General features: G+C 48.1%; 1 protein-coding gene across 1 annotated transcript; it reads right to left on the bottom strand.

The window, feature by feature from the left end:
• Positions 1 to 42: 42 nt before the first annotated feature.
• copa (COPI coat complex subunit alpha) lies at positions 43 to 27,831 on the bottom strand. The gene is given in 33 exon segments (NM_001127994.1): positions 43 to 299; positions 561 to 755; positions 844 to 1,005; positions 1,217 to 1,327; positions 1,433 to 1,619; positions 1,739 to 1,875; positions 1,962 to 2,030; positions 2,976 to 3,053; positions 3,171 to 3,280; positions 3,361 to 3,450; positions 3,599 to 3,722; positions 3,810 to 3,898; positions 3,977 to 4,072; positions 4,157 to 4,346; positions 5,783 to 5,929; positions 6,664 to 6,826; positions 7,335 to 7,473; positions 7,724 to 7,809; positions 8,467 to 8,606; positions 8,691 to 8,773; positions 8,859 to 8,934; positions 9,029 to 9,095; positions 9,982 to 10,132; positions 10,252 to 10,334; positions 10,488 to 10,623; positions 11,950 to 12,049; positions 12,127 to 12,236; positions 15,527 to 15,636; positions 15,739 to 15,815; positions 16,014 to 16,094; positions 16,181 to 16,254; positions 16,773 to 16,886; positions 27,739 to 27,831. Coding segments are annotated over 33 exon segments (3,675 nt in total). The 5' UTR covers positions 27,779 to 27,831; the 3' UTR covers positions 43 to 239.
• Positions 27,832 to 27,956: the final 125 nt, after the last annotated feature.

The following is a 27,956-nucleotide window of genomic DNA, read 5'->3' as shown; positions in this document are numbered from 1 at the left end:
CTCAGATACCTGTATATGTGATACAATTACATTGACTGCCAATTCTTTTTTCCGTTAATCTTTATTTGGTCTTGTTTCTTGAGAGAACAGAGCAGTTAGTTTATTCCCACAGCTAATACACACTGTGACAAGTTTCTAGGGCAGGAAAAAGAGAAAAGGGTTAAATCATGCAACACAAGGCGCATTCTACAATGACTACAGAGAAAAGGGCAGCCCCGGACGGGTCGCACGTTGGGTCCTTAACGGAACTGCAGAGGGCTGATCCTCAATCCAATCACGTCCTTGCCGATTTCCGTCACCTAGGTAGAAAGACATTACAGGCCTGTTAGATATACCAGAGAGAAGTAAATTCTTACTATACTGCGCTTTGGGCCCCAAGGATACTTGGGTAATGGATCCAACATGGCAGCAGGGCAGGGCCCAGGCTGATTTTTATAAAGGACGTGTACTGGTCTGTTCCACAAGGAGCCTCCCAGATGCAGTTTAACTACAACAGCAGTCTGTTCTACAACACAGCTATCAGTCCAGCAGTCAAGAGGTTCTAGATGGAAGTTACTTACTGTTGTGACCCTACAGATCTGTCCTTTGAACTCGGGGCTGTAACAGGCGCCGCTCAAGGGGCATTTCTCCACGGGTTTCCCTCTGTAGATGGGCCGGTAAGAGGCAGCGCAAATGTCGAAGGGATTGTGCATGTCATAGTTGAGCTGATAGGTGTCCGTCAGGTTCTTCTCACAAGCGGACAATATTTTTCGGGTCTGGAGAGCGAGGAGACAAGGATTACCGCTGGATCTAGTAGGAGATCCCCGAGCAAACTTGTACGAGGAATTTATAATGCTCTTTTACCTGCTGGGCCACCTCTGGCTTGGGGCCGAGTTCTAGGAGTCGCCGGGCAAAAGCAGCCGCTGTTTTGAAATTCTTGAGTTTGAAGAAGAGGTTGACGGCGGTTCTGAGCACCAGAATCATGTGCACGGGCTGCAGGTTGGAGTGTGTGAAATAGGCGGCCATCTGTGCACAGGAAACAAAATGAAACACGCTCAGGTGATTGCACAACTAACAGTGCTCATGCACAGTAAGGATGTAGCGTAGACCCATATAACGTCTGGGTTATACACCTTAGAGATGTCCCATATAGCAGACCCTGATCTGTAATATTCCCCCCAACTAGAGAATATCCAACCCGATATCAGCCTATGCACAGATTGGTGGCTTTACTTGCCTCACAGATGCGTTTTTGTTGCTCCAAAGTGTCTTTTGGAAGTTTCTTGCGATCTATCTCCATGGTCAGACCCACAATGTATTCACGACAAATAGTGATCAGCTGCTGGGCCTGCCAATTCCGACAGAATATAATTCAAGTGGACATAAAATCAAACCATTTTCAGCACATGAGACTGCTGGCAGCCTCCAGAAACTCTCAGCCAGGGGTACCTACCTCGGAAATCTCTTGCTTATTGTCCACGACAAGCAGCGGCACACTGAGAAGGATCAGGCGGAACTTCTCCACAGCCTCCTCAAACTTGCCAGATGTGGTGAGCTGGTAGCACAGCTGTAGGCGCTGTATCAAGTCGTTGAGCTTCAGGCCGACAGCAGGAAGCCCATTCTTTAACCCTGCGTCCTTCCTGAATAGAGAAAGGGACGGTGCATAAAGAATGAAGTCCTAAGGTAACAAAGGAGCCACTTCAAGATCTATATGGTGGTGAACTATTCACTTTGGAAGTGGTAGTGGAGAGCAGCTTACCAATTGCGCTGAGGGTAGCCATACATGGATGGGAGACCTGGCAGGGCCTGGTAGGTGCTGCGACCCCGGGAGAAGGTATGGAGGAAGTGTTGCTTGAACGGGCCAAAGTCCACCACTCCAACTTGGTCATGGAGCAACTGGCAACAAACAATAAAATACCTGAGTAGAATTCTAAATTCTGAGCAGGGCACCTACACGAATACTCGGCTCAAGAGTCACTTACCCGCATTGCAGTTTCAAAGGAGCCGGCCAGGACGTGATCAACAGGAAGCTGGGAGTTATTACACCATGTCTGCGGGCAGAAAGGGAATGATCAGTTTCTGAATACTGAGAGGACAGTGACACAAAAATAGAAGTATTGGCAATGTGAAAAGCAAATCTGTGCCCAGGGGTTGAACTGAAAGCGGGTCTGGTGAACAGCCTGGATGCTCGAGTCCCTCAGCTACACCCATGGTTATAGAAAGAAAACACAAGTTGCAAGCCTGATGCCGGCACCCTTTGGAACCCTTTTGATAAGAGGTCAGGATGGGATGCCTACTTGATACTTACTGGGATGAGAATATCCCAACTTTTGTCCTTAGATATCAGGCCAAGAACACAACTGGGTGGTGTGACTAGAGAGTTGTAATTGCCCTAATAGTGGATCCTTTATAAGGCCTAACACAGACAGCCAGACAGATGGCTTGGCTTAAGCTGGCCATACACGCACCGATAATATCGTCAGAAACCTCGTTTCGTACGATATTCGGTGCGTGTATGGCAAGTCGACCGATATCGTAGGAGGCTGCTGATATTGGTCGGCTCGCCGATCGGCAAGGTTAAAAGATTTTGATCGGGCGCCATAGAAGGCGCCTGAGCAAAATCTGCCGTCAGGGCTGAATCGGCACAAGGAAGTACAAATCCTATTGTTTCTACCTCCTTATCTGCCGTTTCAACCCAGGTTAGTGGCGGATTGTACGATCTTTCGTGCGACCATCGGAAAGATCGCAAATCGCCACGTGTGTGGCCACCTTTAGACATCTACTCAAGTACATTCTCATACCAAAGCACACCACTGGCTCAACACCCTTGAGATGGGATACACCAGAGGCCAAACATCAGTATCTCCATAAAGCAGAAACATTAAGGCTTGAGAAATATTCCCTTCGCTAATATGTTAATTGGCGTCCAATCACACGTAGGGTGCAACTTTATCCAAACAATGCTGTGTTTTCCCTGCACAAGAAACCAGTAATACCTGCGATGGACTGTTGCCTTTAGTTGGGGGCACAAAGAATCCATCTTCAGCTGTGCCAGACGGGCCAGAGGGAACATCCTAGAAACCAGAGCACAGTTGTTATTGGATTCAATGAAAGGAATCTCTAGTTTGAAGCGGATTCATTCAGATATTTTGTGCTCATCATTCAGTACCAATGATCCGAGTGCCACTCACCAGTTCAGGGGGAAGGTCAAGATCCTCTTCCACATCCCATCCACCGCCCTCTTCTTGCCCTTTGCCTGCCACCTCGTCTCCAAAGTTTTCTCCAGCATCCACAAAACCATCTACAAAAAATTAGAACACTTAGCTTCCTATTCTACCTCAATTATACCTGGTGGGAATAGGGGGTGAATCAATTGCTCACCTTCATCCAGCTGAAGCTCGGCATCTTCTCCCCAGCCTTCACCTCCCACAGTATCTACATCGATATCCGCAGCCAGGGCTCCACCTTTACCTGCAAAGGCAACAACCATTAGGTAAGTTTAATTAAATGGAAAGCAGCACAGGGGCTGCTCACTGTCCCTATTTCAAAATGCTCTGTACCAAATGAGGGCTTTAGGAAAGGATGGGCTAATAGAAAACATTATTAGCAGCCTCCTTACCTTTGTTGCCAATGGATCCTTCAAAGAAGCCCTTAGACATGGTCAACAGAGGCCAGTTGGTGTCCAGAGGCATGATGGGGGGTGGGGGCATCAGCAGCTTAGCATCAGGGTCAACCTCTGGAATCTATAAAAGAAAATATTTGACTTTACGAGGGCTGCCTAAAGAAATGCTAAATCGGAGCCAACCCAAGAACTTCACCGTAATCCTTACTATTTCTTTTTCTGGGTCGAAAGTCTCCCTCAAGCCCTCTTCTTCATCGTTGATTCCGTGGGTGGCGGCTGTCAGGTAGGCCAGAGATTCTGAGGAAGAGCAGAAGATTAGCTCACAGCAAGGAACCAAAGAAACAGCATGGGGTAAGGAAAAGTGACTGGACTTACTCTGCCCACAGTTCTTCAGTATCCGCACTCTTTCGTCTACGTCCCCCAGGAACAGTGCATTCTGGTACTGGCCGCTCATGTCCTTACGGATCTCCGCTGTAGCCCAAGACAAGAGGCAGGTTAAGCTTTACATTTCATAGCCCTCTGGTTTAAAGTCTGAGTGGCATAGGCATGGCTTACCGATCTTCATCATCTTGCGCAGTTTTTCCAGGTTGCCGGTGATGAGGTAAAGGAAGGAGAGCTTGTCAAAGTTCTTGGTGCGCTGGTAGCACATCTCCACAATCTGGTGGTTCCCCTGGAGCAGGGCCACCTCCCCCAGCTTCTCCCAGCAATTCTTGTCGTCCAGAGCCTTCGCTGCTTCAAGGGCGATCTGATAATTAGGGAAACAATAAGATTCACAGCCATCAACTTAACCATGAACCTTCCCATCCAGAGGCAGCAACACTGAGCAGTAAAGGTGTTTATCTAATCAAGTTAAAGATAGTACAGGTATGGGACCTGTTATCCAGAATGCTCGGGATCTGGGGTTTTCCGGATAAGGGTCTTTCCATAATTTGGATCTCCATAACTTAAGTCTGCTAAAAATAATTTAAATATTGAATAAATCCAATAGGCTTGTTTTACCTCCAATAAGGATTAATTACATCTTAGTTGGGATCAAGTACAGGTACTGTTTTATTATTACAGAGAAAAGGGAATCATTTAACCATTAAATAAACCCAATAGGGCTGTTCTGCCCCCAATAAGGGGTAATTATATCTTAGTTGGGATCAAGTACAGGTACTGTTTTATTATTACAGAGAAAAGGGAATCATTTAACCATGAAATAAACCCAATAGGGCTGTTCTGCCCCAATAAGGGGTAATTATATCTTAGTTGGGATCAAGTACAAGTACTGTTTTATTATTACAGAGAAAAGGGAATCATTTAACCATGAAATAAACCCAATAGGGCTGTTCTGCCCCCAATAAGGGGTAATTATATCTTAGTTGGGATCAAGTACAGGTACTGTTTTATTATTACAGAGAAAAGGGAATCATTTAACCATGAAATAAACCCAATAGGGCTGTTCTGCCCCAATAAGGGGTAATTATATCTTAGTTGGGATCAAGTACAGGTACTGTTTTATTATTACAGAGAAAAGGGAATCATTTAACCATGAAATAAACCCAATAGGGCTGTTCTGCCCCAATAAGAGGTAATTATATCTTAGTTGGGATCAAGTACAGGTACTGTTTTATTATTACAGAGAAAAGGGAATCATTTAACCATTAAATAAACCCAATAGGGCTGTTCTGCCCCCAATAAGGGGTAATTATATCTTAGTTGGGATCAAGTACAGGTACTGTTTTATTATTACAGAGAAAAGGGAATCATTTAACCATTAAATAAACCCAATAGGGCTGTTCTGCCCCCAAAAAGGGATAATTATATCTTAGTTGGGATCAAGTACAGGTACCGTTTTATTACTACAGAGAAAAAGGAAATAATTTTTAAAAATTAGAATTATTGGCTTAGAATAGAGTCTATGGGAAATGGCCTTTCTGTAATTCGGAATTCTGGATAATGGGTTTCCGGATAAGGGATCCCATACCTGTAACACCATTCCTGTATAGAACGGAGATGTAGAAATAGGGGACAAAAAAAAGTATTATCTTTTATGGAACTCAGGTAAAAGGACTCCCCACAGGACTTGAGAGTTTCGAGGTTTAATCAACTGGTTGGCACAATAGGGTCACTAAACCCTCAAACTTTCCAAACGGTTTGCTTAAACTTGTAAGCTAGACAAACTGTTAAAACGCATACCTCTATGTTTCCACATTCCAGAGCCAAGCTGAATCGGGTCTTCTCGTCCTTCACAAAGTGCAGTGCCACCTCTGGGTAGCCCTTCTTTTGGAGGTAGGCAATGATGGACTGTCCCACCAGTTTAGCATTTCTCACCATGTGCAGCACCTGAGGATGAGAGGATCAGAAACAAACTAAATAATTGTACTTAAATCAATATATTTACTTATATTATAAAGGTTTTTTACACTGCCCTGTACTAGAAGTCCTTAATAGAGAGATAAATCTGCTTTCTGGCATCACTAACCCCGGTAACCAGACATACAATGGCAAAATGGGAAAGGGATCTATTATCTGGAATACTTAAGGTCCCCATACACTTTAAGATCGCCAAGCGAGCGGATCTTCTCCCGATATCCCCCACCTACGGGTGGGCGATATCGGAGAATCCAGGCTAATTCGATCGATGGCCCTGGGGCCACACGATCGAATTATAATGAGGGGCATAGGAAAAGTAGGTCCGGGGACCGCATCAACGAGCCGATGCGGTCCCCGATCCAACTAGATTTTTAAACCTGCCCGATCGAGATCTGCCCGATTTCAGGCCAAATATCGGTCGGGCAGGCCCGTTGGTAGTGCCCATACACGGGCTGATTAGCTGCTGAGTCGGTCTAAGGCCCGTGTATGGGGACCTTTAGGACCTGGGGTTTTCTGGGTAAGGGATATTTCTGTAACCACCCTGTATTTTGTGGATAATACCCCGTACCTGTATTAAATAAGCCTTTACCCCACAAGATTAACATTCTGCCAATCAGACCTCAGCCTTGAGGAGACAGCAGCCAATACAGTATGTTGCAGAATATCTTAGATATCTTATTGCCCAATGGGGAATCAGCTCTCACCTCATCGTACTTCCTGTTAATCAAAGCGAGCTTGAACTTGAATTCAGTGGGGTCAATGGTCAGCACCCGAGGTCTGCACTCCCGGTCCAGGCAGTAGACGTTGTTGCCCTTGACGCGTGTGATGTAAATGGGCAGATCCAGTGTTCGAATAATACCGTGATCTCTGTTATAAAGAGAAAAAAACCATGGAAGTGTAAGCATGAGATTTCTGGCTGGCACAGACAATTATATTCTAATACAGTTTGCAATTGGTCTTCATTTTTTAAGGTTTTTCAGTTCTTTAGCTTTTTGTTCAGTAGCTCTTTAGTTTGGTATTTCAGCAACTATATTCTTATTTTCCATAGCATCCAGGCAGTGGTTTGAAACAGAGACTGGAGTTAATATAGTAGAGGGATTGAATAGGTAGATAATTAAAAGTAACGATAATACAAAAAAGTTGTAGCCTTGCAGAGCGATAGTTTTTGCCTGCTGGAAAGGAGAGAAAGGGAAAGGCAAATAATTTAAAAACTATAAAGAATAAATACTGAAGACCAACTGCAAATCTGCTAGGAATACAACATTCTAGAACATTTTAAAATGTAACTTTATGGTGAACCACCCCCTTTATCTACCATAATCCATGTCACTAAAGCGATGGAAACAAAGTCTGAAAAAAATGGAAATAGACGTACCCAGTGGTGAGTGCGTATTTGATATGGTTGCTGGTCGTGTAGATGAAAACCCCGCTCTCGTCCCAGGCACCGCTCTTGACACGGATATTTTCATGGATGTTGCAGAGGGACTCCAGCTTTCTATTGCAGATCATAATGGCTGAGGAAGAAAAAAAAACAGAGGATGAATTCAAATATCAAGAGTTTGCATCTCCCATAAGCTCCTCTCTGCCTCTCTGCTCTCTCCAACAGTCCTATAAGCCTGATCCTTTAGGGGCAAAGAATAATGCTTCCCTTGGTGTTAAATAGAGACACTCTCCTGCAGAGCATAAATGCCCCCCCCCCCCCCCCCCCCCCCAGAAAAAAAAAAAAGCGCAGCAGCAACTAGCCCAGCCTTTTATAAAGCTTACCATGCTTGGCAAGAAGAGCCACGTGGGACATGTCGGAGGACCAAATGACATACTTCACTTTGGAGATCTTCACAGATGCCAGGGTGCTGCAATGGATAGATATACACAGATTGCTTGGTATCTGTGCCTGTGTGATGCACCCTTTGTTTTGCCACCAACTAAGCCCACCAATTTGCTGTCTGGCAAACTCTTCCCTATTTAGACAATTAAGTCTCAATCTAAACGTGTCTTCTATGAAAACCCCACTCAAAGGAACAGTTCAGAGTAAAAATAAAACTGTGCTAAATCAAAAATGTTTCTATTATAGTTAGGCAAAATTGTAATCTATAAAGTCTGAAGTGGACAGATGTCTAACATAATAGCCAGAACACTACTTCCTGCTTTAAGCTCTCTAACCTCTTAGTTAGTCAGTGACTTGAGGGGGGCCACATGGGACATAAGGCTCACTTAGTATGCTTTTGAATCTGATCTGCGTGCTAAGGACCAAAAGCAAACAGTTATGTCCCATATGGACCCCCTCTAGTCATTGATTGGTTACTGGCTTTTTACAGATTAGAGAGCTGCAAAGAAGGAAGCAGTGTTCTGGCTATTAAGTTAGACATCTGCTCACTCCCAGTCTTTATAGATTACATGTTTGCCTAACTATTTTGAATACATTTTTACACATAATGGTCTCCATATAACAGCACTGGCAAAACTGCATGACTTGTATACCCCTAAGAAAACCTGGCGGTGCAACTTACCGCTTCTGCTGCACATCAAATAGAGTGATGGAGTCGGAATCCCGGAGCAGCAGGTTCCCAGTGCCGGCATAGAAGATCTCATCACAGTTGGGCACCTGGACCTTCTTGGTGATCTCATTCTTCAGGTTCTTGATGAGAATCTACAAGAAGGGGAGAAAGGCAAAATAAGTGGCAGAAATGGAAGCAAGTTGTAAGCTAAAAGCAGAATGTTTTATTCTACTTACAGAATGCATGCGATCCAGGACGGCAAATCTATTCCGTGCCACCCACACTGCAGTCAGACCAGAGGATCGCTTCCCTTCAGGGGCTGAGCAGAGGAACATTATCAGCAGATGCATCAAAACAGGACTGTAAGGGCCTCCAATGGCCTCTAATCTTTATTTATAGCTTACCATCGGGATTCTGGGAGTCGGTATCCTTGGGGATGGTGTACAGGTCATAAGTGCTGTTCTCCAGGTTGCTGGCTCTCTGTTACAAGAGATTTGAAGTGTAAGAAAAATAAAGGAACCCATAGTACATGTCTCCCTGGACTGATCTGGATGGTTGTCATGCCTATTCTTACCGTGCAAAGCAGGACGGAATTTTCAGCTGGGTTGTACGACATATTGAACACAGGGAACTTGGAGCCGCTGTAAATATAAGAGACACATAGGATAAGTAGCAATTTTGTATGCTTGTAGTTAATTTGGCCAGATCAGTTGCACTTCCATTGTATTTGTATACTCTATTTAGCCTTGGAGTGCTCCCACAACCCCTTTCTGTGTATTTACTGTATGTATTTTAGCAGAGTTATTCTGCAGGAAGAATGGCCAAACTTCCATGTGGGTTAGCAGCCCCACACCCGTCCCTTTTATGGTGGGCTTATGCCTTTCATAAAATGGGTGTTGGTTAATAGGCAGTCTTCTCCTTTACAAGCCGCAGGCGGGGGAGGATTAAGCCTGTAGAACCAAGCTGTGGTCCTGCCAATCTCTCTCTTTAAAAGCAAAAGGTATGGGAGTGACTAAGCCCTCTGACTCAAACCAGCCTTTGAAAAATATGACCAGAGGTAAATAGATAGGACCACCATACGGGGTTTACCTTGACGGGGTATGGGGGCTTACCAATCTTATGGTCATAATTTTGTAACTAAAAACCCCTGTTTTTGTAAATACACGCACTAGCATAGACAATTTACTTATGAAACAGGGGACCAGGGAATGTGCATTGATCAATCCCCCTCTCTTTTTGTATACTTGTAGTTAATTTGGCCAGATCAGTTGCACTTCCATTGTATTTGTATACTCTATTTAGCCTTGGAGTGCTCCCACAACCCCTTTCTGTGTATCTAAGTAGCAATTGGCACTGCACTGGGTGGTTTGTTTGCAGAAGGAAAAGCTCAGATGACTATCTGTATCTCCCACATTCTCCTTCCTAAACTGAATTTCCTAACCCAGTGCATCATATACAGTGACCCAGTCTAATCTTGAGATTGTCTATATCAGCAGAATGTTAGTATCTCCTTAATCACAGTCTCACCTCCTTAGCTGCATAACAGCCACATCCTTGGAGCTGTTAAAGTCCAACTGGCGCAGGAATCTGTCCTTCACATAATACAAGATATTGCCGTGCACGGCATAGGCGGGACGCTCTCGTTCCAGCTTGAATACAATCATGCCACCGTCATGCCCTGTGCAAGGATAACATACAAGAGAGGGTTCCATTAGTAAAGGAATCTGCTTTGGCATTTTCCGTGCCATCTGGACATCACTTTCTGCAGATTATGCTACTGCACAACTGGGGTATTACCTGCAGCAAACAGGTTAAGATTTGGGTGGGCGGCCAGTACCCAGAAACGGTCGTGGTCTCTGCGGAAAGTCTGGACTCCAGTCCTGTAGATGAGAGAGAAATTTGAACACGGTCAGTTCTGACTATATCCTAAGCCAAGAATGGAGCTATAGCCCCTGGATCCCGGTGTCTATAGCCAATGCACTCTAACATCGGCAGCAAAAACCCAACAAACAAACCTGACCAAAGTGTCTCACCTTTTGGACATATCCCACACTCTAATGCTTTTGTCTTCGGAGTTACTGAGAATCAGCTCTTGGCGGGGATGAAAGACGGCGCACGAGACGTTGTTGTAATGACCGCGGCACGTGTCCACTTCCCAGGCTTTGGACTCTGCGCGGGAGAGAGAATCGCCAGTCAGTTATAGCACATATGTAGCCTGATATGGACACTCTGCTGCCAAACAGGATTTAAATAGAGCAATCACAGAGTACAAAAATATAGGAGTGAGGGGAGTCAAGTGTATGACTTCTGTTGAATATATGGATCCAGGAAAGATGGACACTATGTTGAAAACTACTGTCTAGAAGCCTTGGCCCTGTCCCCTACAGATGGGTCCTATACCCCCCGGATCATTACTGGGTGTCATTGTTTTAATATGTAATACAGTTAGATTAAATTGCTACATAGAAAAACAACTACAAACCACACACACACGCTCCGTGCAGCCCGTAGGCCTATTAAAACTTCAAGCCAGTAATTACCCAGAATCCCCAAAGTAATGCCATTGCAAGATCACTGTAGTATTGGAAGCCTTACTCTATGGATTATTGGATTGTATAAGGCTTGGGGTGACTTACATTGTTGTAACAGGGCGTCAGGGCATTACAAAGGACAAATTGTGATATTTGGCCTTTAAAGTAAGTTCTATTCTAGGCACTTTTGCAATTATACATTTTTTTTTTTTTAATTCCAAGATATTAAGGAGGAAGTTGTCAGGATAAAGATCTGATGTTCTTCTGGTTTGGAAAAACATTAAAAACCCCAGATAACTTTCCTTATGTCTTTTCCTAACCATAAAACCATCAGAGCAGTACTCTTTCGTTCTCGGACAACTTCCTCGACTGCTTACTGTTCAGAAAGTGACCAACAGGTGGTGCTGTTGTAACAAAATGCATTCATATTAACAGTACTTTAATCCTTAATATCTTATAATAATAAAATGTAAATTGCAAAAGTGCTTAGAATAGCACTCTCATCAACTTATTTTACTTATCCGCTACAGATGAACATTTGGCAAGACAAGGGCTTTATTAATGGGTAAGCCCAGAGCTGTAAGGGGCTGGGGTGATACCAATGTATCACCCCAGCCCCTGACTTGGGGGGGGGGGGGATTTAGTCTACTTGTGCTAGGCAGAAAGGGACTAAATACTACAGTGATTTTCAGCAGGAAGCATGCTGCACAAAGCAATAGCGGGCATACACCTCTCAGCATGTCGGCTGGGGACTGGCCCGTGCTTGGTGGAGCAAAATCTGCAAGATAAAGAAAAAAAATGGCAACGCTTCAGTGTCTACGCGACTTACGAGTGACTAGATGACCCAAATAAAACGGGGTGACGTAAACCCAAGCAAAGCATTTGGGATACCCCACAGTGAGACGTTAGCAAACCACCAACATCCAAAGAACTAACATAAATGGTGGAAGAGTGAAGCGCTCACCGTTCATCCTCCAGATTTTGACTTGTCGGTCATCTGCTCCAGATACAATGAGAGGCATGGTGGGGTGGAAGGCAGCCCAGTTAACGCCACGATCGTGCCCCTGCAGAGAGACGGAGAAGGGTCATGCCTGGGATTTTCTCTAGGATGTACATATAACTCTATGGCTGCGCTCAGTACCTCTAGTACATGCTTCACTACAGCATCCGACGTCCCAAACAGATCCACCCCAGAGATTCCCCGGACATCAGCTTCCACTGCTCCAGGAGACAGGTTCTTCTTCCTCAGGCCTTTCCGTGAGAGGAGAGCAGGGCGGGGTAAGAGAAGCAAAGCAGCAATGTGATATACAATAGCCAGACTTACCAACTGTGCCACCAAAACCACCGTGAAAAACTAAGCCTCTGTGTTGCTGGTTTTCCCCATGTATTCTGTTTGGAATTCAAACTATACGGTTGCTAAGGGAATTGACCCAAACATCCAGCAGTGATTTGAAATGCAAACTGGGAGATGGACTATATCTGCTTTCTGGTTGCTGGGGGTCACTGACTCAATTTCAGGGCAAGGTTTGATTGGAGAAACGCCAGCTGACAGGTATGACTAAGATTTTCAGGTGGATCTTAGCGGTACACAAACATAATGGCACAATGAGCATCGGTGGAAACGAAGTAATGGAGGGCCCCCGGCCTGGATCTGAAGATGGCTGCAGGCCTCCGCTGGCAAGTGATGCAGAGGCATGAGTGGAAAATGTCTGGAACTGCACAGACCCAGAGGGCAGGGAAGGACACTTTGGATGGACCAGTGTGCTAACTTGATGGTGGGGTGGTGGGTTAATGGGGGTGCTGAGGGTTAGATCCTGCATGCATGCACGTGGGGGAGAATTACAGGGAAATGGGTTCAAGTCATAATGGAGAGGCCAGAGGTGCATAGTGGTTAGCTTGCAGGCATTGAGCTTTCTGGCACAGGAACTATGGTGTGTTCTGGTAATGCTGAAAAAAACACTAGAATTCTTCATGGATTATGTAAAAGTGAGTGCAGGAATGGCCAAACCAGGGGCTCCGGTCATGCAAACTGCAATATATGGGCAAACGATCCACTTTCCTGGGAGATATTTGCACAAAATACCTTGAGTGTTGCTTTATTGTTTGGATATGGGTAAGTGTGGGGGATCAGTGCACCCACAAACTGTATGAGTAGTGCTATACAGACTGGAGATCACACCCAGGACTGGAGCAAATGGAAACAGCAGCAGGGATTTAACTGAAGGAGCATTTTATGTTCCGCTTGTAAATAATCCCTGTAGTACCAGAGCCGCTGTGCCAATGCCAGTGTGTGACATATAGCCGCTCTGGTTACCCCCGAGCCGCTGTGTCAATGCCAGTGTGTGACATATTGCTAGTTACCCCCAAGCTGCTGTGCCAATGCCAGTGTGTGACATATTGCTAGTTACCCCCAAGCTGCTGTGCCAATGCCAGTGTGTGACATATTGCTAGTTACCCCCGAGCCGCTGTGCCAATGCCAGTGTGTGACATATAGCCGCTCTGGTTACCCCCGAGCCGCTGTGCCAATGCCAGTGTGTGACATATAGCCACTCTGGTTACCCCCGAGCCGCTGTGCCAATGCCAGTGTGTGACATAAAGCCGCTCTGGTTACCCCCGAGCCGCTGTGCCAATGCCAGTGTGTGACATAAAGCCGCTCTGGTTACCCCCGAGCCGCTGTGCCAATGCCAGTGTGTGGACATAAAGCCGCTCTGGTTACCCCCGAGCCGCTGTGCCAATGCCAGTGTGTGGACATAAAGCCGCTCTGGTTACCCCCGAGCCGCTGTGCCAATGCCAGTATGTGGACATAAAGACGCTCTGGTTACCCCCGAGCCGCTGTGCCAATGCCAGTGTGTGACATAGAGCTGCTATGGTTACCCCCGAGCTGCTGTGCCAATGCCAGTGTGTGACATATAGCCGCACTGGTTACCCCCGAGCCGCTGAATGCAGGCCCAGGAAATATCCCCAATACGACCATTCTGGTTGGGTATTTTAGAAAAGGATGCCCTCTGTATGTGATAAACCCTGGCCCTATACTGTGCTTAAGGAAACAATATGGCAGCTCCTAAATATGAATGTGCAGACAGGGGGATGTACAGCTGACAGTGTGAGAGGGCAGTTAGTCACGTAAGACAGTGGTTATCATTACAGCCGTGACACGGAGGCTGGATACATGAGATACACACACAGTTAGTTCTGCAGTCAGTTCTTACCATCCCATGATAGGGAACATTACTGCCGACATGCACACTGGAAAGGGTTAAACGGGTTTACCCAGCATGCACCCCACGGCAGTTAGACATAAACATTAGCATTTCATCCACAGAGGAAGAGACGGCAGCAAAGGTTCCTCTGGGCAGAGGATGAAGAGGGAGGCAGAGCCTTCTCACCTCCAGCCCAGGATTTCTAACAACTGGTCTTATCTGCCGTGTACTTATGTAATACTGCGGCCTGTCCCACCCACAACTGCAGGAGGGAAGCCATGGAGCAGGGGGGCAGCCTGGGCCCATTTACTAACCATATTCTAAACCTACAAATTAATTGGTCTTCATTTTTTACCAGTTTTTAAATGGGGGTCACTGACCACGGAAGCCAAAGAACTGTTTGCTCTGTGAGGCTCAGATTTTATTCAGGCTGCTCCTATTCATATGGCTCACTCACGCAACTGCTTGGTTGCTTGTAATTTGGACCCTAGCAACCACATAGCTGCTATAATTCCACACTGGAGAGCTGATGAACAAAAAGCTTCATAATTCGAAAACCACACGTAATAAAATAATGAAGACCAATTGCAAAGTGTCTCAGAACAGCACTCTGTACCCTTTAAGAGCGCCATGTTGCATCCAATTACCCATTTGAAGTCCTGGCAGGGGAGGAGAGACTAAAACAATGATGTTACAAATTGTAACAACTTCTCCACAGCTTACAGGAACTACATAACCCACAATGCATTGCACTGCGATGTTCCTTTCACGTGTGCAGCAGGGAATTGTGGGATTGGGAGGATGCAGGCTGAGGACAGGCGACTAATGTTACAAAGTAGTCAGCCAGATCAGCAAGAGAACAGGGGGCGGGGCTTAGGGAACTGTTTCAAACCATATCATTCCATTAAAAATCATGTAAAGGCTGCATATTTTTCAATTGATGATATTGCAAAGTTGCTTGAAACTATGTTGTGTTTGGGTGGAGTTCCCCTTTAACGGAGAACCACCATTGGGCCTTTAGCCTAATCCTATAGATTCCGAAGCAAACTAATCCAGGGGAAGACAAACAAAACCTAATCAGTGTGTGTGATATCTATTACTAGAAGTGCTGACATTACTACTTGTGATAAACGCGTCATGTGATAGATACTGGGCCGGACCACTGGTGGGGGAAACCATTTGTGGGTGAATTTCGGTGCCCTATGTATTGTTCAATGTGCTGCAACTCCCTGAAACTTGCATCTGACCCCCTACACCACTTCCCCTGCTCCAACGCTTCTCTCCCCGTGCAGTTGGGAATGGACAGGTACCACATGGACCCCCTCAACCTGGGCAGCTCACCAGAAATATCCCAAACGCGCACAGTCTGATCCAAGCTGGCAGATACCACCAGGTCTTCAGAGGGGTGGAACTGAGCACACATGACGTAATGGTTGTGACCCGTCAGAACGCTGCAATAGAAGGAGAAGGTTGTTACGGTGACACTAAGGGCAAGGATCCACCCAGCCAGCCAATCAGAGCCTCTGATGGACAGGAAACAAGCTCATTTTTACCAAACGCAAGTGCGAGATTGCCAGTTCCAGATGCGGATGGTCTGATCATCAGAGGCACTCAGGATCCAGGGGTACTCCTAATAACGACAGAACATGGCTTAGTGTTACCCCAGTATAACTCCTCCCCTTCCCGTCAATTTAAATACCAGTGACCTTTTCGATTGTCACTAAAGCCAATGGGAAGTGACGTCACAACAGAGCTGCTGTATGAGACTGTACATTAGCTGTGTGCTCATTGGCTAATGGAGAGGCTTGGGCCTAGGTGGCATACTTACATGATGGAAAAAGGTGGTGCGGATATAATCGAGATGTCCCAGCAGGGTGAAGAGGCAGCGCCGGAGCTTGTAATTCCACACCTTAACGAGACACAGTCGATAGTTACACCCCCCATCGAATTCTAGTGGTACGTTCCTGACGCCCACTAACATGTATCCCTCCTTACCTTGATTTTGTAGTCGTCCCCTCCTGATACGAACAATGGCTGCTGCTTGTGGAAGTCAATGCCACGGACGGGACCTAGGGGACAAGACCAACTGCCATTTAAAGGAGAAGGAAAGGCGTTTTGAAATTTTACTGCCAATACATTAGCCACAATAGGGCAAGCAGAAAGCTTTAATGTATTCTAGAAGCTCCTTCTGTTTGTTTAAGATAGCAGCTACCATTTTAGCTTGGTCTCAGTAGCTGCAGATCTGGCTGCTGGTAGCTTAGATTACAGAGTTGGGAGGAGGAGCGTATTCTGATGGGAGGAGCGGCGTATTCTGGTGGGAGGGGGAGCAGGAGAAGGGAGAGGGAGCAGGAGAAGGGAGAGGGAGCAGACTCCTGCCTATGCCCTGAGAGAGAACACGTGTACACAAAAAGAGACAAGAAATCCTGTGTTTCTTTTGATAGAGGACTCAGTGCAGCATTTCTGTGAGTGCTTACGGCATTATTTACATAGACCTTTCTGATAAAGCTTAGTTTTCACCTTTCCTTCTGCTTTAATGCATGCAAGGCTGTATAACAAGGGCCGTACATAGCGCCAATCGGCAACTCACCGTCGTGCTCATCAAACTTGTCGATAAGGGTGCACATGCGGTAGTCCCACAGCTGGATGACCCCATTGTGCAGGCTGGTGAGGACCCACGGTCTCTTCGGGTGGAAGCTCAGCCCTACGGCACAAAGCAAAGACAGAGTCATGCAATGCAGTCACCATATACTCGATACTCATGAGGGAATCCTGTGCCATTGTAAGGTACAAGTTGCCCTTTGCTGATCCGGAAGAAAGGGGCAAGGATGAGAGGGGGTTGGGTTGCTACTACTGCTTATTGGTTGCTTTTAGTGTTCATGATATTAGCCTCTGCACACAGCTATTATCAAACATTTGCAGAGCGCCCCCTGCTGTTCTATCTGCCCAGTCAAAGCTAAAATGACTGATACAGAAAGCGTCTCCTAATGCTCCTCTGCTCAGCCCTGTCACAAACACAGCAGGCTCCTGTACAGGCTTGGGATTGCTCATCCCCAAACCCATTATCAAGAAAGCTCCCAATTACAGAAAATCCATCTCCCATAGACTCCATGTCAATTGAACAAATCAAATATTTAAAAATGATTTCCTTTTTCCTCTTTGCAATTGGTCTTCATTTTTTATTATTTGTAGTTTTTTAATTATTCCAGTTTTTGTTCTGCAGCTCTCTCAGCAACTATTTGGTTGCTAGGATCCAAATTACATTAGCAACAAGGCAGTGGTTTGAATGAAAGAATGATATATAAATAGGAGAGAACCAGAATAAAAAAATAAGTAATATAAAGTAACAATAGTTTTTCTGGCTGCCGGGGTCGGTGACCCCCATTTATAAGCTGCAAAGAGTTAGAAGAAGAAGGAAAATAATTCAAAAACTATGAAAAACAATTAATGAAGACTAACTGAAAAGATGCTTAGATTTGGCCTTTCTATAACATACTCAAAGTGTACTTAAAGGAGTACAACCCCTTTAATAGCCTGAGACAATTTGCAACTGGTCTTTAGTTATTTTCCAGCAGTTCTCCAGTTTGGAATTTCAGTAGGTATCGGTTGCTAGGGTCCAAATTACTCTAGCAACCAGGCAGTAGTTTGAATGAGAGACTGGAAAATGAACAGGAGAGGAACTGACTAGAAAGTAATAAAAAGTAACAATAACAGTAAAATTGTAGCCTCACAGATCAAATGTTTTCGGTTGCCGGGGTCAGTGACCCCCATTTGAAAGAAAAAAATAAAATAATTCAAAATCCATAAGAAATAAAAAAAATGAAGACCAATTAAAAAGTTGCTAAGAACAAGCCATTCTATAATATACTAAGGGTTATAGGGCCCCAATAGGCACCAAACGCATTAGGCTTTTTCTTGTTCTAAATAAATGTACTTTTAACTTCACCTTTATCATTATTTTTTTTTTAGTTGGGGGGGGGGGCACAATTATTACATTACACAGCCACACTGTTTTATGGGTATCTTCTCCCCTTTTATAACTATACCCCATATTTAAGTATAATTCCTTTGAGCAAATGACTAACGGCAACGCTGCAAGGCACTGTAGGAACTGGAGACCAAGTTGTTTCAAGAGTTGCTACATTGTTTCAGGAGTCAGAACCAGCAGAGGAGAAAGGGATAATGTTATTCATAGCAACAAATAAAGGGGGTGCAATCAGTGTGTATACAGTTAATAAGAGGGGGTACAGCTATTGGGGTAACAGATAAGGGGGTGCAATCAGTGTGTATACAGTTAATAAGAAGGGGTACAGCTATTGGGGTAACAGATAAGGGGGTGCAATCAGTGAGTATACAGTTAATAAGAGGGGGTACAGTTACTGGGGTAACATAAGGGGGTGCAATCAGTGTGTATTCAGTTAATAAGAGGGGGTACACCTACTGGGGTAACAAATAAGGGGGTGCAATCAGTGTGTATACAGTTAATAAGAGGTGGTACAGCTATTGGGGTAACATAAGGGGTGCAATCAGTGTGTATACAGTTAATAGGAGGGGGTACAGCTATTGGGGTAACAGATAAGGGGGTGCAATCAGTGTGTATACAGTTAATAAGAGGGGGTACAGCTATTGGGGTAACAGATAAGGGGTGCAATCAGTGTGTATACAGTTAATAAGAGGGGGTACAGCTATTGGGGTAACAGATAAGGGGGTGCAATCAGTGTGTATACAGTTAATAAGAGGGGGTACAGCTACTGGGGTAACAGATAAGGGGGTGCAATCAGTGTGTATACAGTTAATAAGAAGGGGTACAGCTATTGGGGTAACAGATAAGGGGGTGCAATCAGTGTGTATACAGTTAATAAGAGGGGGTACACCTACTGGGGTAACAAATAAGGGGGTGCAATCAGTGTGTATACAGTTAATAAGAGGTGGTACAGCTATTGGGGTAACATAAGGGGTGCAATCAGTGTGTATACAGTTAATAGGAGGGGGTACAGCTATTGGGGTAACAGATAAGGGGGTGCAATCAGTGTGTATACAGTTAATAAGAGGGGGTACAGCTATTGGGGTAACAGATAAGGGGGTGCAATCAGTGTGTATACAGTTAATAAGAGGGGGTACAGCTATTGGGGTAACAGATAAGGGGGTGCAATCAGTGTGTATACAGTTAATAAGAGGGGGTACAGTTACTGGGGTAACAGATAAGGGGGTGCAATCAGTGTGTATACAGTTAATAAGAAGGGGTACAGCTATTGGGGTAACAGATAAGGGGGTGCAATCAGTGTGTATACAGTTAATAAGAGGGGGTACAGCTACTGGGGTAACAAATAAGGGGGTGCAATCAGTGTGTATACAGTTAATAAGAGGGGGTACAGCTATTGGGGTAACATAAGGGGGTGCAATCAGTGTGTATACAGTTAATAAGAGGGGGTACAGCTACTGGGGTAACAGATAAGGGGGTGCAATCAGTGTGTATACAGTTAATAAGAGGGGGTACAGCTACTGGGGTAACAGATAAGGGGGTGCAATCAGTGTGTATACAGTTAATAAGAGGGGGTACAGCTACTGGGGTAACAGATAAGGGGGTGCAATGATTGTTGGTGATGTCATCATATAGAAAGTGGGGTTCAGTAAGTATATGCTGCAGACAATCATATAGGTAAGTGGGGGGGAGCAATGGAGTAAGGCAGAGTTGTATGGGGGCAGCCCTGACATATAGGTAAGTGGGGGGGCAATGGAGTAAGGCAGAGTTGTATGGGGGCAGCCCTGACATATAGGTAAGTGGGGGAGCAATGGAGTAAGGCAGAGTTGTATGGGTGCAGCCCTGACATATAGGTAAGTGGGGGAGCAATGGAGTAAGGCAGAGTTGTATGGGTGCAGCCCTGACATATAGGTAAGTGGGGGGGGGGGGCAATGGAGTAAGGCAGAGTTGTGTGGGTGCAGCCCTGACATATAGGTAAGTGGGGGGGGCAATGGAGTAAGGCAGAGTTGTATGGGTGCAGCCCTGACATATAGGTAAGTGGGGGGGGGGGGGGGACAATGGAGTAAGGCAGAGCTGTATGGGTGCAGCCCTGACATATAGGTAAGTGGGGGGGCAATGGAGTAAGGCAGAGCTGTATGGGGGCAGCCCTGACATATAGGTAAGTGGGGGGGCAATGGAGTAAGGCAGAGTTGTATGGGTGCAGCCCTGACATATAGGTAAGTGGGGGGGGGGCAATGGAGTAAGGCAGAGCTGTATGGGGGCAGCCCTGACATATAGGTAAGTGGGGGGGGCAATGGAGTAAGGCAGAGTTGTATGGGTGCAGCCCTGACATATAGGTAAGTGGGGGAGCAATGGAGTAAGGCAGAGTTGTATGGGGGCAGCCCTGACATATAGGTAAGTGGGGGGGGGGCAATGGAGTAAGGCAGAGTTGTATGGGTGCAGCCCTGACATATAGGTAAGTGGGGGGGGGCAATGGAGTAAGGCAGAGTTGTATGGGGGCAGCCCTGACATATAGGTAAGTGGGGGGGCAATGGAGTAAGGCAGAGTTGTATGGGTGCAGCCCTGACATATAGGTAAGTGGGGGGGCAATGGAGTAAGGCAGAGCTGTATGGGTGCAGCCCTGACATATAGGTAAGTGGGGGAGCAATGGAGTAAGGCAGAGTTGTATGGGTGCAGCCCTGACATATAGGTAAGTGGGGGGGGGGACAATGGAGTAAGGCAGAGCTGTATGGGTGCAGCCCTGACATATAGGTAAGTGGGGGGGCAATGGAGTAAGGCAGAGTTGTATGGGTGCAGCCCTGACATATAGGTAAGTGGGGGGGCAATGGAGTAAGGCAGAGTTGTATGGGGGCAGCCCTGACATATAGGTAAGTGGGGGGGCAATGGAGTAAGGCAGAGTTGTATGGGGGCAGCCCTGACATATAGGTAAGTGGGGGGGGGGGGGGCAATGGAGTAAGGCAGAGTTGTATGGGGGCAGCCCTGACATATAGGTAAGTGGGGGGGGGCAATGGAGTAAGGCAGAGTTGTATGGGTGCAGCCCTGACATATAGGTAAGTGGGGGGGCAATGGAGTAAGGCAGAGCTGTATGGGTGCAGCCCTGACATATAGGTAAGTGGGGGGGGCAATGGAGTAAGGCAGAGCTGTATGGGGGCAGCCCTGACATATAGGTAAGTGGGGGGGGCAATGGAGTAAGGCAGAGTTGTATGGGTGCAGCCCTGACATATAGGTAAGTGGGGGGGGGCAATGGAGTAAGGCAGAGCTGTATGGGGGCAGCCCTGACATATAGGTAAGTGGGGGGGGGCAATGGAGTAAGGCAGAGTTGTATGGGTGCAGCCCTGACATATAGGTAAGTGGGGGAGCAATGGAGTAAGGCAGAGTTGTATGGGGGCAGCCCTGACATATAGGTAAGTGGGGGGGGGGCAATGGAGTAAGGCAGAGTTGTATGGGTGCAGCCCTGACCTATAGGTAAGTGGGGGGGGGGCAATGGAGTAAGGCAGAGTTGTATGGGGGCAGCCCTGACATATAGGTAAGTGGGGGGGGCAATGGAGTAAGGCAGAGTTGTATGGGTGCAGCCCTGACATATAGGTAAGTGGGGGGGGGCAATGGAGTAAGGCAGAGTTGTATGGGTGCAGCCCTGACATATAGGTAAGTGGGGGAGCAATGGAGTAAGGCAGAGTTGTATGGGGGCAGCCCTGACATATAGGTAAGTGGGGGGGGGCAATGGAGTAAGGCAGAGTTGTATGGGTGCAGCCCTGACATATAGGTAAGTGGGGGGGGGGCAATGGAGTAAGGCAGAGTTGTATGGGGGCAGCCCTGACATATAGGTAAGTGGGGGGGCAATGGAGTAAGGCAGAGTTGTATGGGTGCAGCCCTGACATATAGGTAAGTGGGGGGCAATGGAGTAAGGCAGAGTTGTATGGGTGCAGCCCTGACATATAGGTAAGTGGGGGGGCAATGGAGTAAGGCAGAGTTGTATGGGTGCAGCCCTGACATATAGGTAAGTGGGGGGCAATGGAGTAAGGCAGAGCTGTATGGGGGCAGCCCTGACATATAGGTAAGTGGGGGGCAATGGAGTAAGGCAGAGCTGTATGGGGGCAGCCCTGACATATAGGTAAGTGGGGGGGCAATGGAGTAAGGCAGAGCTGTATGGGGGCAGCCCTGACATATAGGTAAGTGGGGGAGCAATGGAGTAAGGCAGAGTTGTATGGGTGCAGCCCTGACATATAGGTAAGTGGGGGAGCAATGGAGTAAGGCAGAGTTGTATGGGTGCAGCCCTGACATATAGGTAAGTGGGGGGCAATGGAGTAAGGCAGAGCTGTATGGGGGCAGCCCTGACATATAGGTAAGTGGGGGGGCAATGGAGTAAGGCAGAGCTGTATGGGGGCAGCCCTGACATATAGGTAAGTGGGGGGGCAATGGAGTAAGGCAGAGCTGTATGGGGGCAGCCCTGACATATAGGTAAGTGGGGGAGTAATGGAGTAAGGCAGAGCTGTATGGGGGCAGCCCTGACATATAGGTAAGTGGGGGAGCAATGGAGTAAGGCAGAGTTGTATGGGTGCAGCCCTGACATATAGGTAAGTGGGGGGGGCAATGGAGTAAGGCAGAGTTGTATGGGGGCAGCCCTGACATATAGGTAAGTGGGGGGGCAATGGAGTAAGGCAGAGTTGTATGGGTGCAGCCCTGACATATAGGTAAGTGGGGGGGGGCAATGGAGTAAGGCAGAGTTGTATGGGGGCAGCCCTGACATATAGGTAAGTGGGGGGGGCAATGGAGTAAGGCAGAGTTGTATGGGGGCAGCCCTGACATATAGGTAAGTGGGGGGGCAATGGAGTAAGGCAGAGTTGTATGGGGGGCAGCCCTGACATATAGGTAAGTGGGGGGGGGGCAATGGAGTAAGGCAGAGTTGTATGGGTGCAGCCCTGACATATAGGTAAGTGGGGGGGGGGCAATGGAGTAAGGCAGAGTTGTATGGGTGCAGCCCTGACATATAGGTAAGTGGGGGGGGGGCAATGGAGTAAGGCAGAGTTGTATGGGTGCAGCCCTGACATATAGGTAAGTGGGGGGGCAATGGAAGTAAGGCAGAGCTGTATGGGTGCAGCCCTGACATATAGGTAAGTGGGGGGGCAATGGAGTAAGGCAGAGTTGTATGGGTGCAGCCCTGACATATAGGTAAGTGGGGGGGCAATGGAGTAAGGCAGAGTTGTATGGGTGCAGCCCTGACATATAGGTAAGTGGGGGGGGGCAATGGAGTAAGGCAGAGTTGTATGGGTGCAGCCCTGACATATAGGTAAGTGGGGGGGCAATGGAGTAAGGCAGAGTTGTATGGGTGCAGCCCTGACATATAGGTAAGTGGGGGGGCAATGGAGTAAGGCAGAGTTGTATGGGTGCAGCCCTGACATATAGGTAAGTGGGGGGGGGCCAATGGGTAAGGCAGAGTTGTTATGGGTGCAGCCCTGACATATAGGTAAGTGGGGGGGCAATGGAGTAAGGCAGAGTTGTATGGGTGCAGCCCTGACATATAGGTAAGTGGGGGGGGGGGGGCAATGGAGTAAGCAGAGTTGTATGGGTGCAGCCCTGACATATAGGTAAGTGGGGGGCAATGGAGTAAGGCAGAGTTGTATGGGTGCAGCCCTGACATATAGGTAAGTGGGGGCAATGAGTAAGGCAGAGTTGTATGGGTGCAGCCCTGACATATAGGGTAAGTGGGGGGGGGCAATGGAGTAAGCAGAGTTGTATGGGTGCCAGCCCTGACATATAGGTAAGTGGGGGGGCAATGGAGTAAGGCAGAGTTGTATGGTGCCAGCCCTGACATATAGGTAAGTGGGGGGGCAATGGAGTAAGGCAGAGTTGTATGGGTGCAGCCCTGACATAAGTAAAGTGGGGGGGGGGGCAATGGAGTAAGGCAGAGTTGTATGGGGGCAGCCCTGACATATAGGTAAGTGGGGGGGCAATGGAGTAAGGCAGAGTTGTATGGGGGCAGCCCTGACATATAGGTAAGTGGGGGGGGGCAATGGAGTAAGGCCAGAGTTGTATGGGGGCAGCCCTGACATATAGGTAAGTGGGGGGGCAATGGAGTAAGGCAGAGTTTGTATGGGTGCAGCCCTGACATATAGGTAAGTGGGGGGCAATGGAGTAAGGCAGAGCTGTATGGGTGCAGCCCTGACATATAGGTAAGTGGGGGAGCAATGGAGTAAGGCAGAGTTGTATGGGTTGCAGCCCTGACATATAGGTAAGTGGGGGGGGGGACAATGGAGTAAGGCAGAGCTGTATGGGTGCAAGCCCTGACATATAGGTAAGTGGGGGGCAATGGAGTTAAGGCAGAGTTGTATGGGTGCAGCCCTGACATATAGGTAAGTGGGGGGCAATGGAGTAAGGCAGAGTTGTATGGGGGCAGCCCTGAACATATAGGTAAGTGGGGGGCCAATGGAGTAAGGCAGAGTTGTATGGGGGCAGCCCTGACATTATAGGTAAGTGGGGGGGGGGGGGGCAATGGGAGTAAGGCAGAGTTGTATGGGGGCAGCCCTGACATATAGGTAAGTGGGGGGGGGCAATGGAGTAAGGCCAGAGTTGTATGGGTGCAGCCCTGACATATAGGTAAGTGGGGGGCAATGGAGTAAGGCAGAGCTGTATGGGTGCAGCCCTGACATATAGGTAAGTGGGGGGCAATGGAGTAAGGCAGAGCTGTATGGGGGCAGCCCTGACATATAGGTAAGTGGGGGGCAATGGAGTAAGGCCAGAGTTGTATGGGGCAGCCCTGACATATAGGTAAGTGGGGGGGCAATGGAGTAAGGCAGAGTTGTATGGGTGCAGCCCTGACATATAGGTAAGTGGGGGGGGCAATGGAGTAAGGCAGAGCTGTATGGGGGCAGCCCTGACATATAGGTAAGTGGGGGGGGCAATGGAGTAAGGCAGAGTTGTATGGGTGCAGCCCTGACATATAGGTAAGTGGGGAGCAATGGAGTAAGGCAGAGTTGTATGGGGGCAGCCCTGACATATAGGTAAGTGGGGGGGGCAATGGAGTAAGGCAGAGTTGTATGGGTGCAGCCCTGACATATAGGTAAGTGGGGGGGGGCAATGGAGTAAGGCAGAGTTGTATGGGGGCAGCCCTGACATTATAGGTAAGTGGGGGGGCAATGGAGTAAGGCAGAGTTGTATGGGTGCAGCCCTGACATATAGGTAAGTGGGGGGGGCAATGGAGTAAGGCAGAGTTGTATGGGTGCAGCCCCTGACATATAGGTAAGTGGGGGGGGGCAATGGAGTAAGGCCAGAGTTGTATGGGGGCAGCCCTGACATATAGGTAAGTGGGGGGGGGCAATGGAGTAAGGCAGAGTTGTATGGGTGCAGCCCTGACATATAGGTTAAGTGGGGGGGGGCAATGGAGTAAGGCAGAGTTGTATGGGGGCAGCCCTGACATATAGGTAAGTGGGGGGGCAATGGAGTTAAGGCAGAGTTGTATGGGTGCAGCCCTGACATATAGGTAAGTGGGGGGGCAATGGAGTAAGGCAGAGTTGTATGGGGCAGCCCTGACATATAGGTAAGTGGGGGGCAATGGAGTAAGGCAGAGTTGTATGGGTGCAGCCCTGACATATAGGTAAGTGGGGGAGTAATGGAGTAAGGCAGAGTTGTATGGGGGCAGCCCTGACATATAGGTAAGTGGGGGGGCAATGGAGTAAGGCAGAGTTGTATGGGTGCAGCCCTGACATATAGGTAAGTGGGGGGGCAATGGAGTAAGGCAGAGCTGTATGGGGGCAGCCCTGACATATAGGTAAGTGGGGGGGCAATGGAGTAAGGCAGAGCTGTATGGGGGCAGCCCTGACATATAGGTAAGTGGGGGGGCAATGGAGTAAGGCAGAGCTGTATGGGGGCAGCCCTGACATATAGGTAAGTGGGGGAGCAATGGAGTAAGGCAGAGTTGTATGGGTGCAGCCCTGACATATAGGTAAGTGGGGGAGCAATGGAGTAAGGCAGAGTTGTATGGGTGCAGCCCTGACATATAGGTAAGTGGGGGGGCAATGGAGTAAGGCAGAGCTGTATGGGGGCAGCCCTGACATATAGGTAAGTGGGGGGGCAATGGAGTAAGGCAGAGCTGTATGGGGGCAGCCCTGACATATAGGTAAGTGGGGGGGCAATGGAGTAAGGCAGAGCTGTATGGGGGCAGCCCTGACATATAGGTAAGTGGGGGAGTAATGGAGTAAGGCAGAGCTGTATGGGGGCAGCCCTGACATATAGGTAAGTGGGGGAGCAATGGAGTAAGGCAGAGTTGTATGGGTGCAGCCCTGACATATAGGTAAGTGGGGGGGGCAATGGAGTAAGCAGAGTTGTATGGGGGCAGCCCTGACATATAGGTAAGTGGGGGGGCAATGGAGTAAGGCAGAGTTGTATGGGTGCAGCCCTGACATATAGGTAAGTGGGGGGCAATGGAGTAAGGCAGAGTTGTATGGGGGCAGCCCTGACATATAGGTAAGTGGGGGGGCAATGGAGTAAGGCAGAGTTGTATGGGGGCAGCCCTGACATATAGGTAAGTGGGGGGGCAATGGGAGTAAGGCAGAGTTGTATGGGGGCAGCCCTGAGATATAGGTAAGTGGGGGGAGGCAATGGAGTAAGGCAGAGTTGTATGGGTGCAGCCCTGACATATAGGTAAGTGGGGGGGGGGCAATGGAGTAAGGCAGAGTTGTATGGGTGCAGCCCTGACATATAGGTAAGTGGGGGGGGGGCAATGGAGTAAGGCAGAGTTGTATGGGTGCAGCCCTGACATATAGGTAAGTGGGGGGGGGGCAATGGAGTAAGGCAGAGTTGTATGGGTGCAGCCCTGACATATAGGTAAGTGGGGGGGCAATGGAGTAAGGCAGAGTTGTATGGGTGCAGCCCTGACATATAGGTAAGTGGGGGGGGGCAATGGAGTAAGGCAGAGTTGTATGGGTGCAGCCCTGACATATAGGTAAGTGGGGGGGGCAATGGAGTAAGGCAGAGCTGTATGGGTGCAGCCCTGACATATAGGTAAGTGGGGGGGCAATGGAGTAAGGCAGAGTTGTATGGGTGCAGCCCTGACATATAGGTAAGTGGGGGGGGGCAATGGAGTAAGGCAGAGTTGTATGGGTGCAGCCCTGACATATAGGTAAGTGGGGGGGGCAATGGAGTAAGGCAGAGTTGTATGGGTGCAGCCCTGACATATAGGTAAGTGGGGGGGGGCAATGGAGTAAGGCAGAGCTGTATGGGGGCAGCCCTGACATATAGGTAAGTGGGGGGGCAATGGAGTAAGGCAGAGTTGTATGGGTGCAGCCCTGACATATAGGTAAGTGGGGGGGCAATGGAGTAAGGCAGAGCTGTATGGGTGCAGCCCTGACATATAGGTAAGTGGGGGAGCAATGGAGTAAGGCAGAGTTGTATGGGGGCAGCCCTGACATATAGGTAAGTGGGGGGGGGGGCAATGGAGTAAGGCAGAGTTGTATGGGGGCAGCCGGCCCTAGAGCTGACAGTTGTACCAGGCCCCGCAGCCTGCACTTCCCTACCCGGCAGGGCCCCAATACCAACCCACCCCACAAGCCCCGGCAGCGCCCCCCCTGCCCCCCAGTACCTTTCACTCGGGCGGACTTAGTCTCAAACTTGGTCAGCATCTCCCCGGCTTGTGTCGCACCGCTCGGCCCACGTCACCCTGTCTCTCGCTTCCTCCCGGAAGTGCCGCGTTGGACACCGCTACGCCCCCTCACTGCGCCTGCGCAAAGCTAGTTCGCCACCCCTCACTGCGCCTGCGCAACGCTAGCTCCCCAAGCCCTGCTAGAACGTCGCTCCTCA

This window comes from Xenopus tropicalis, chromosome 8, assembly GCF_000004195.4.
Source record: "Xenopus tropicalis strain Nigerian chromosome 8, UCB_Xtro_10.0, whole genome shotgun sequence".
NCBI classification, from domain to species: Eukaryota; Metazoa; Chordata; class Amphibia; order Anura; family Pipidae; genus Xenopus; species Xenopus tropicalis.
Note: the sequence above shows the minus strand (reverse complement) of the source record. Positions and strands in the feature narration are given on the sequence as shown.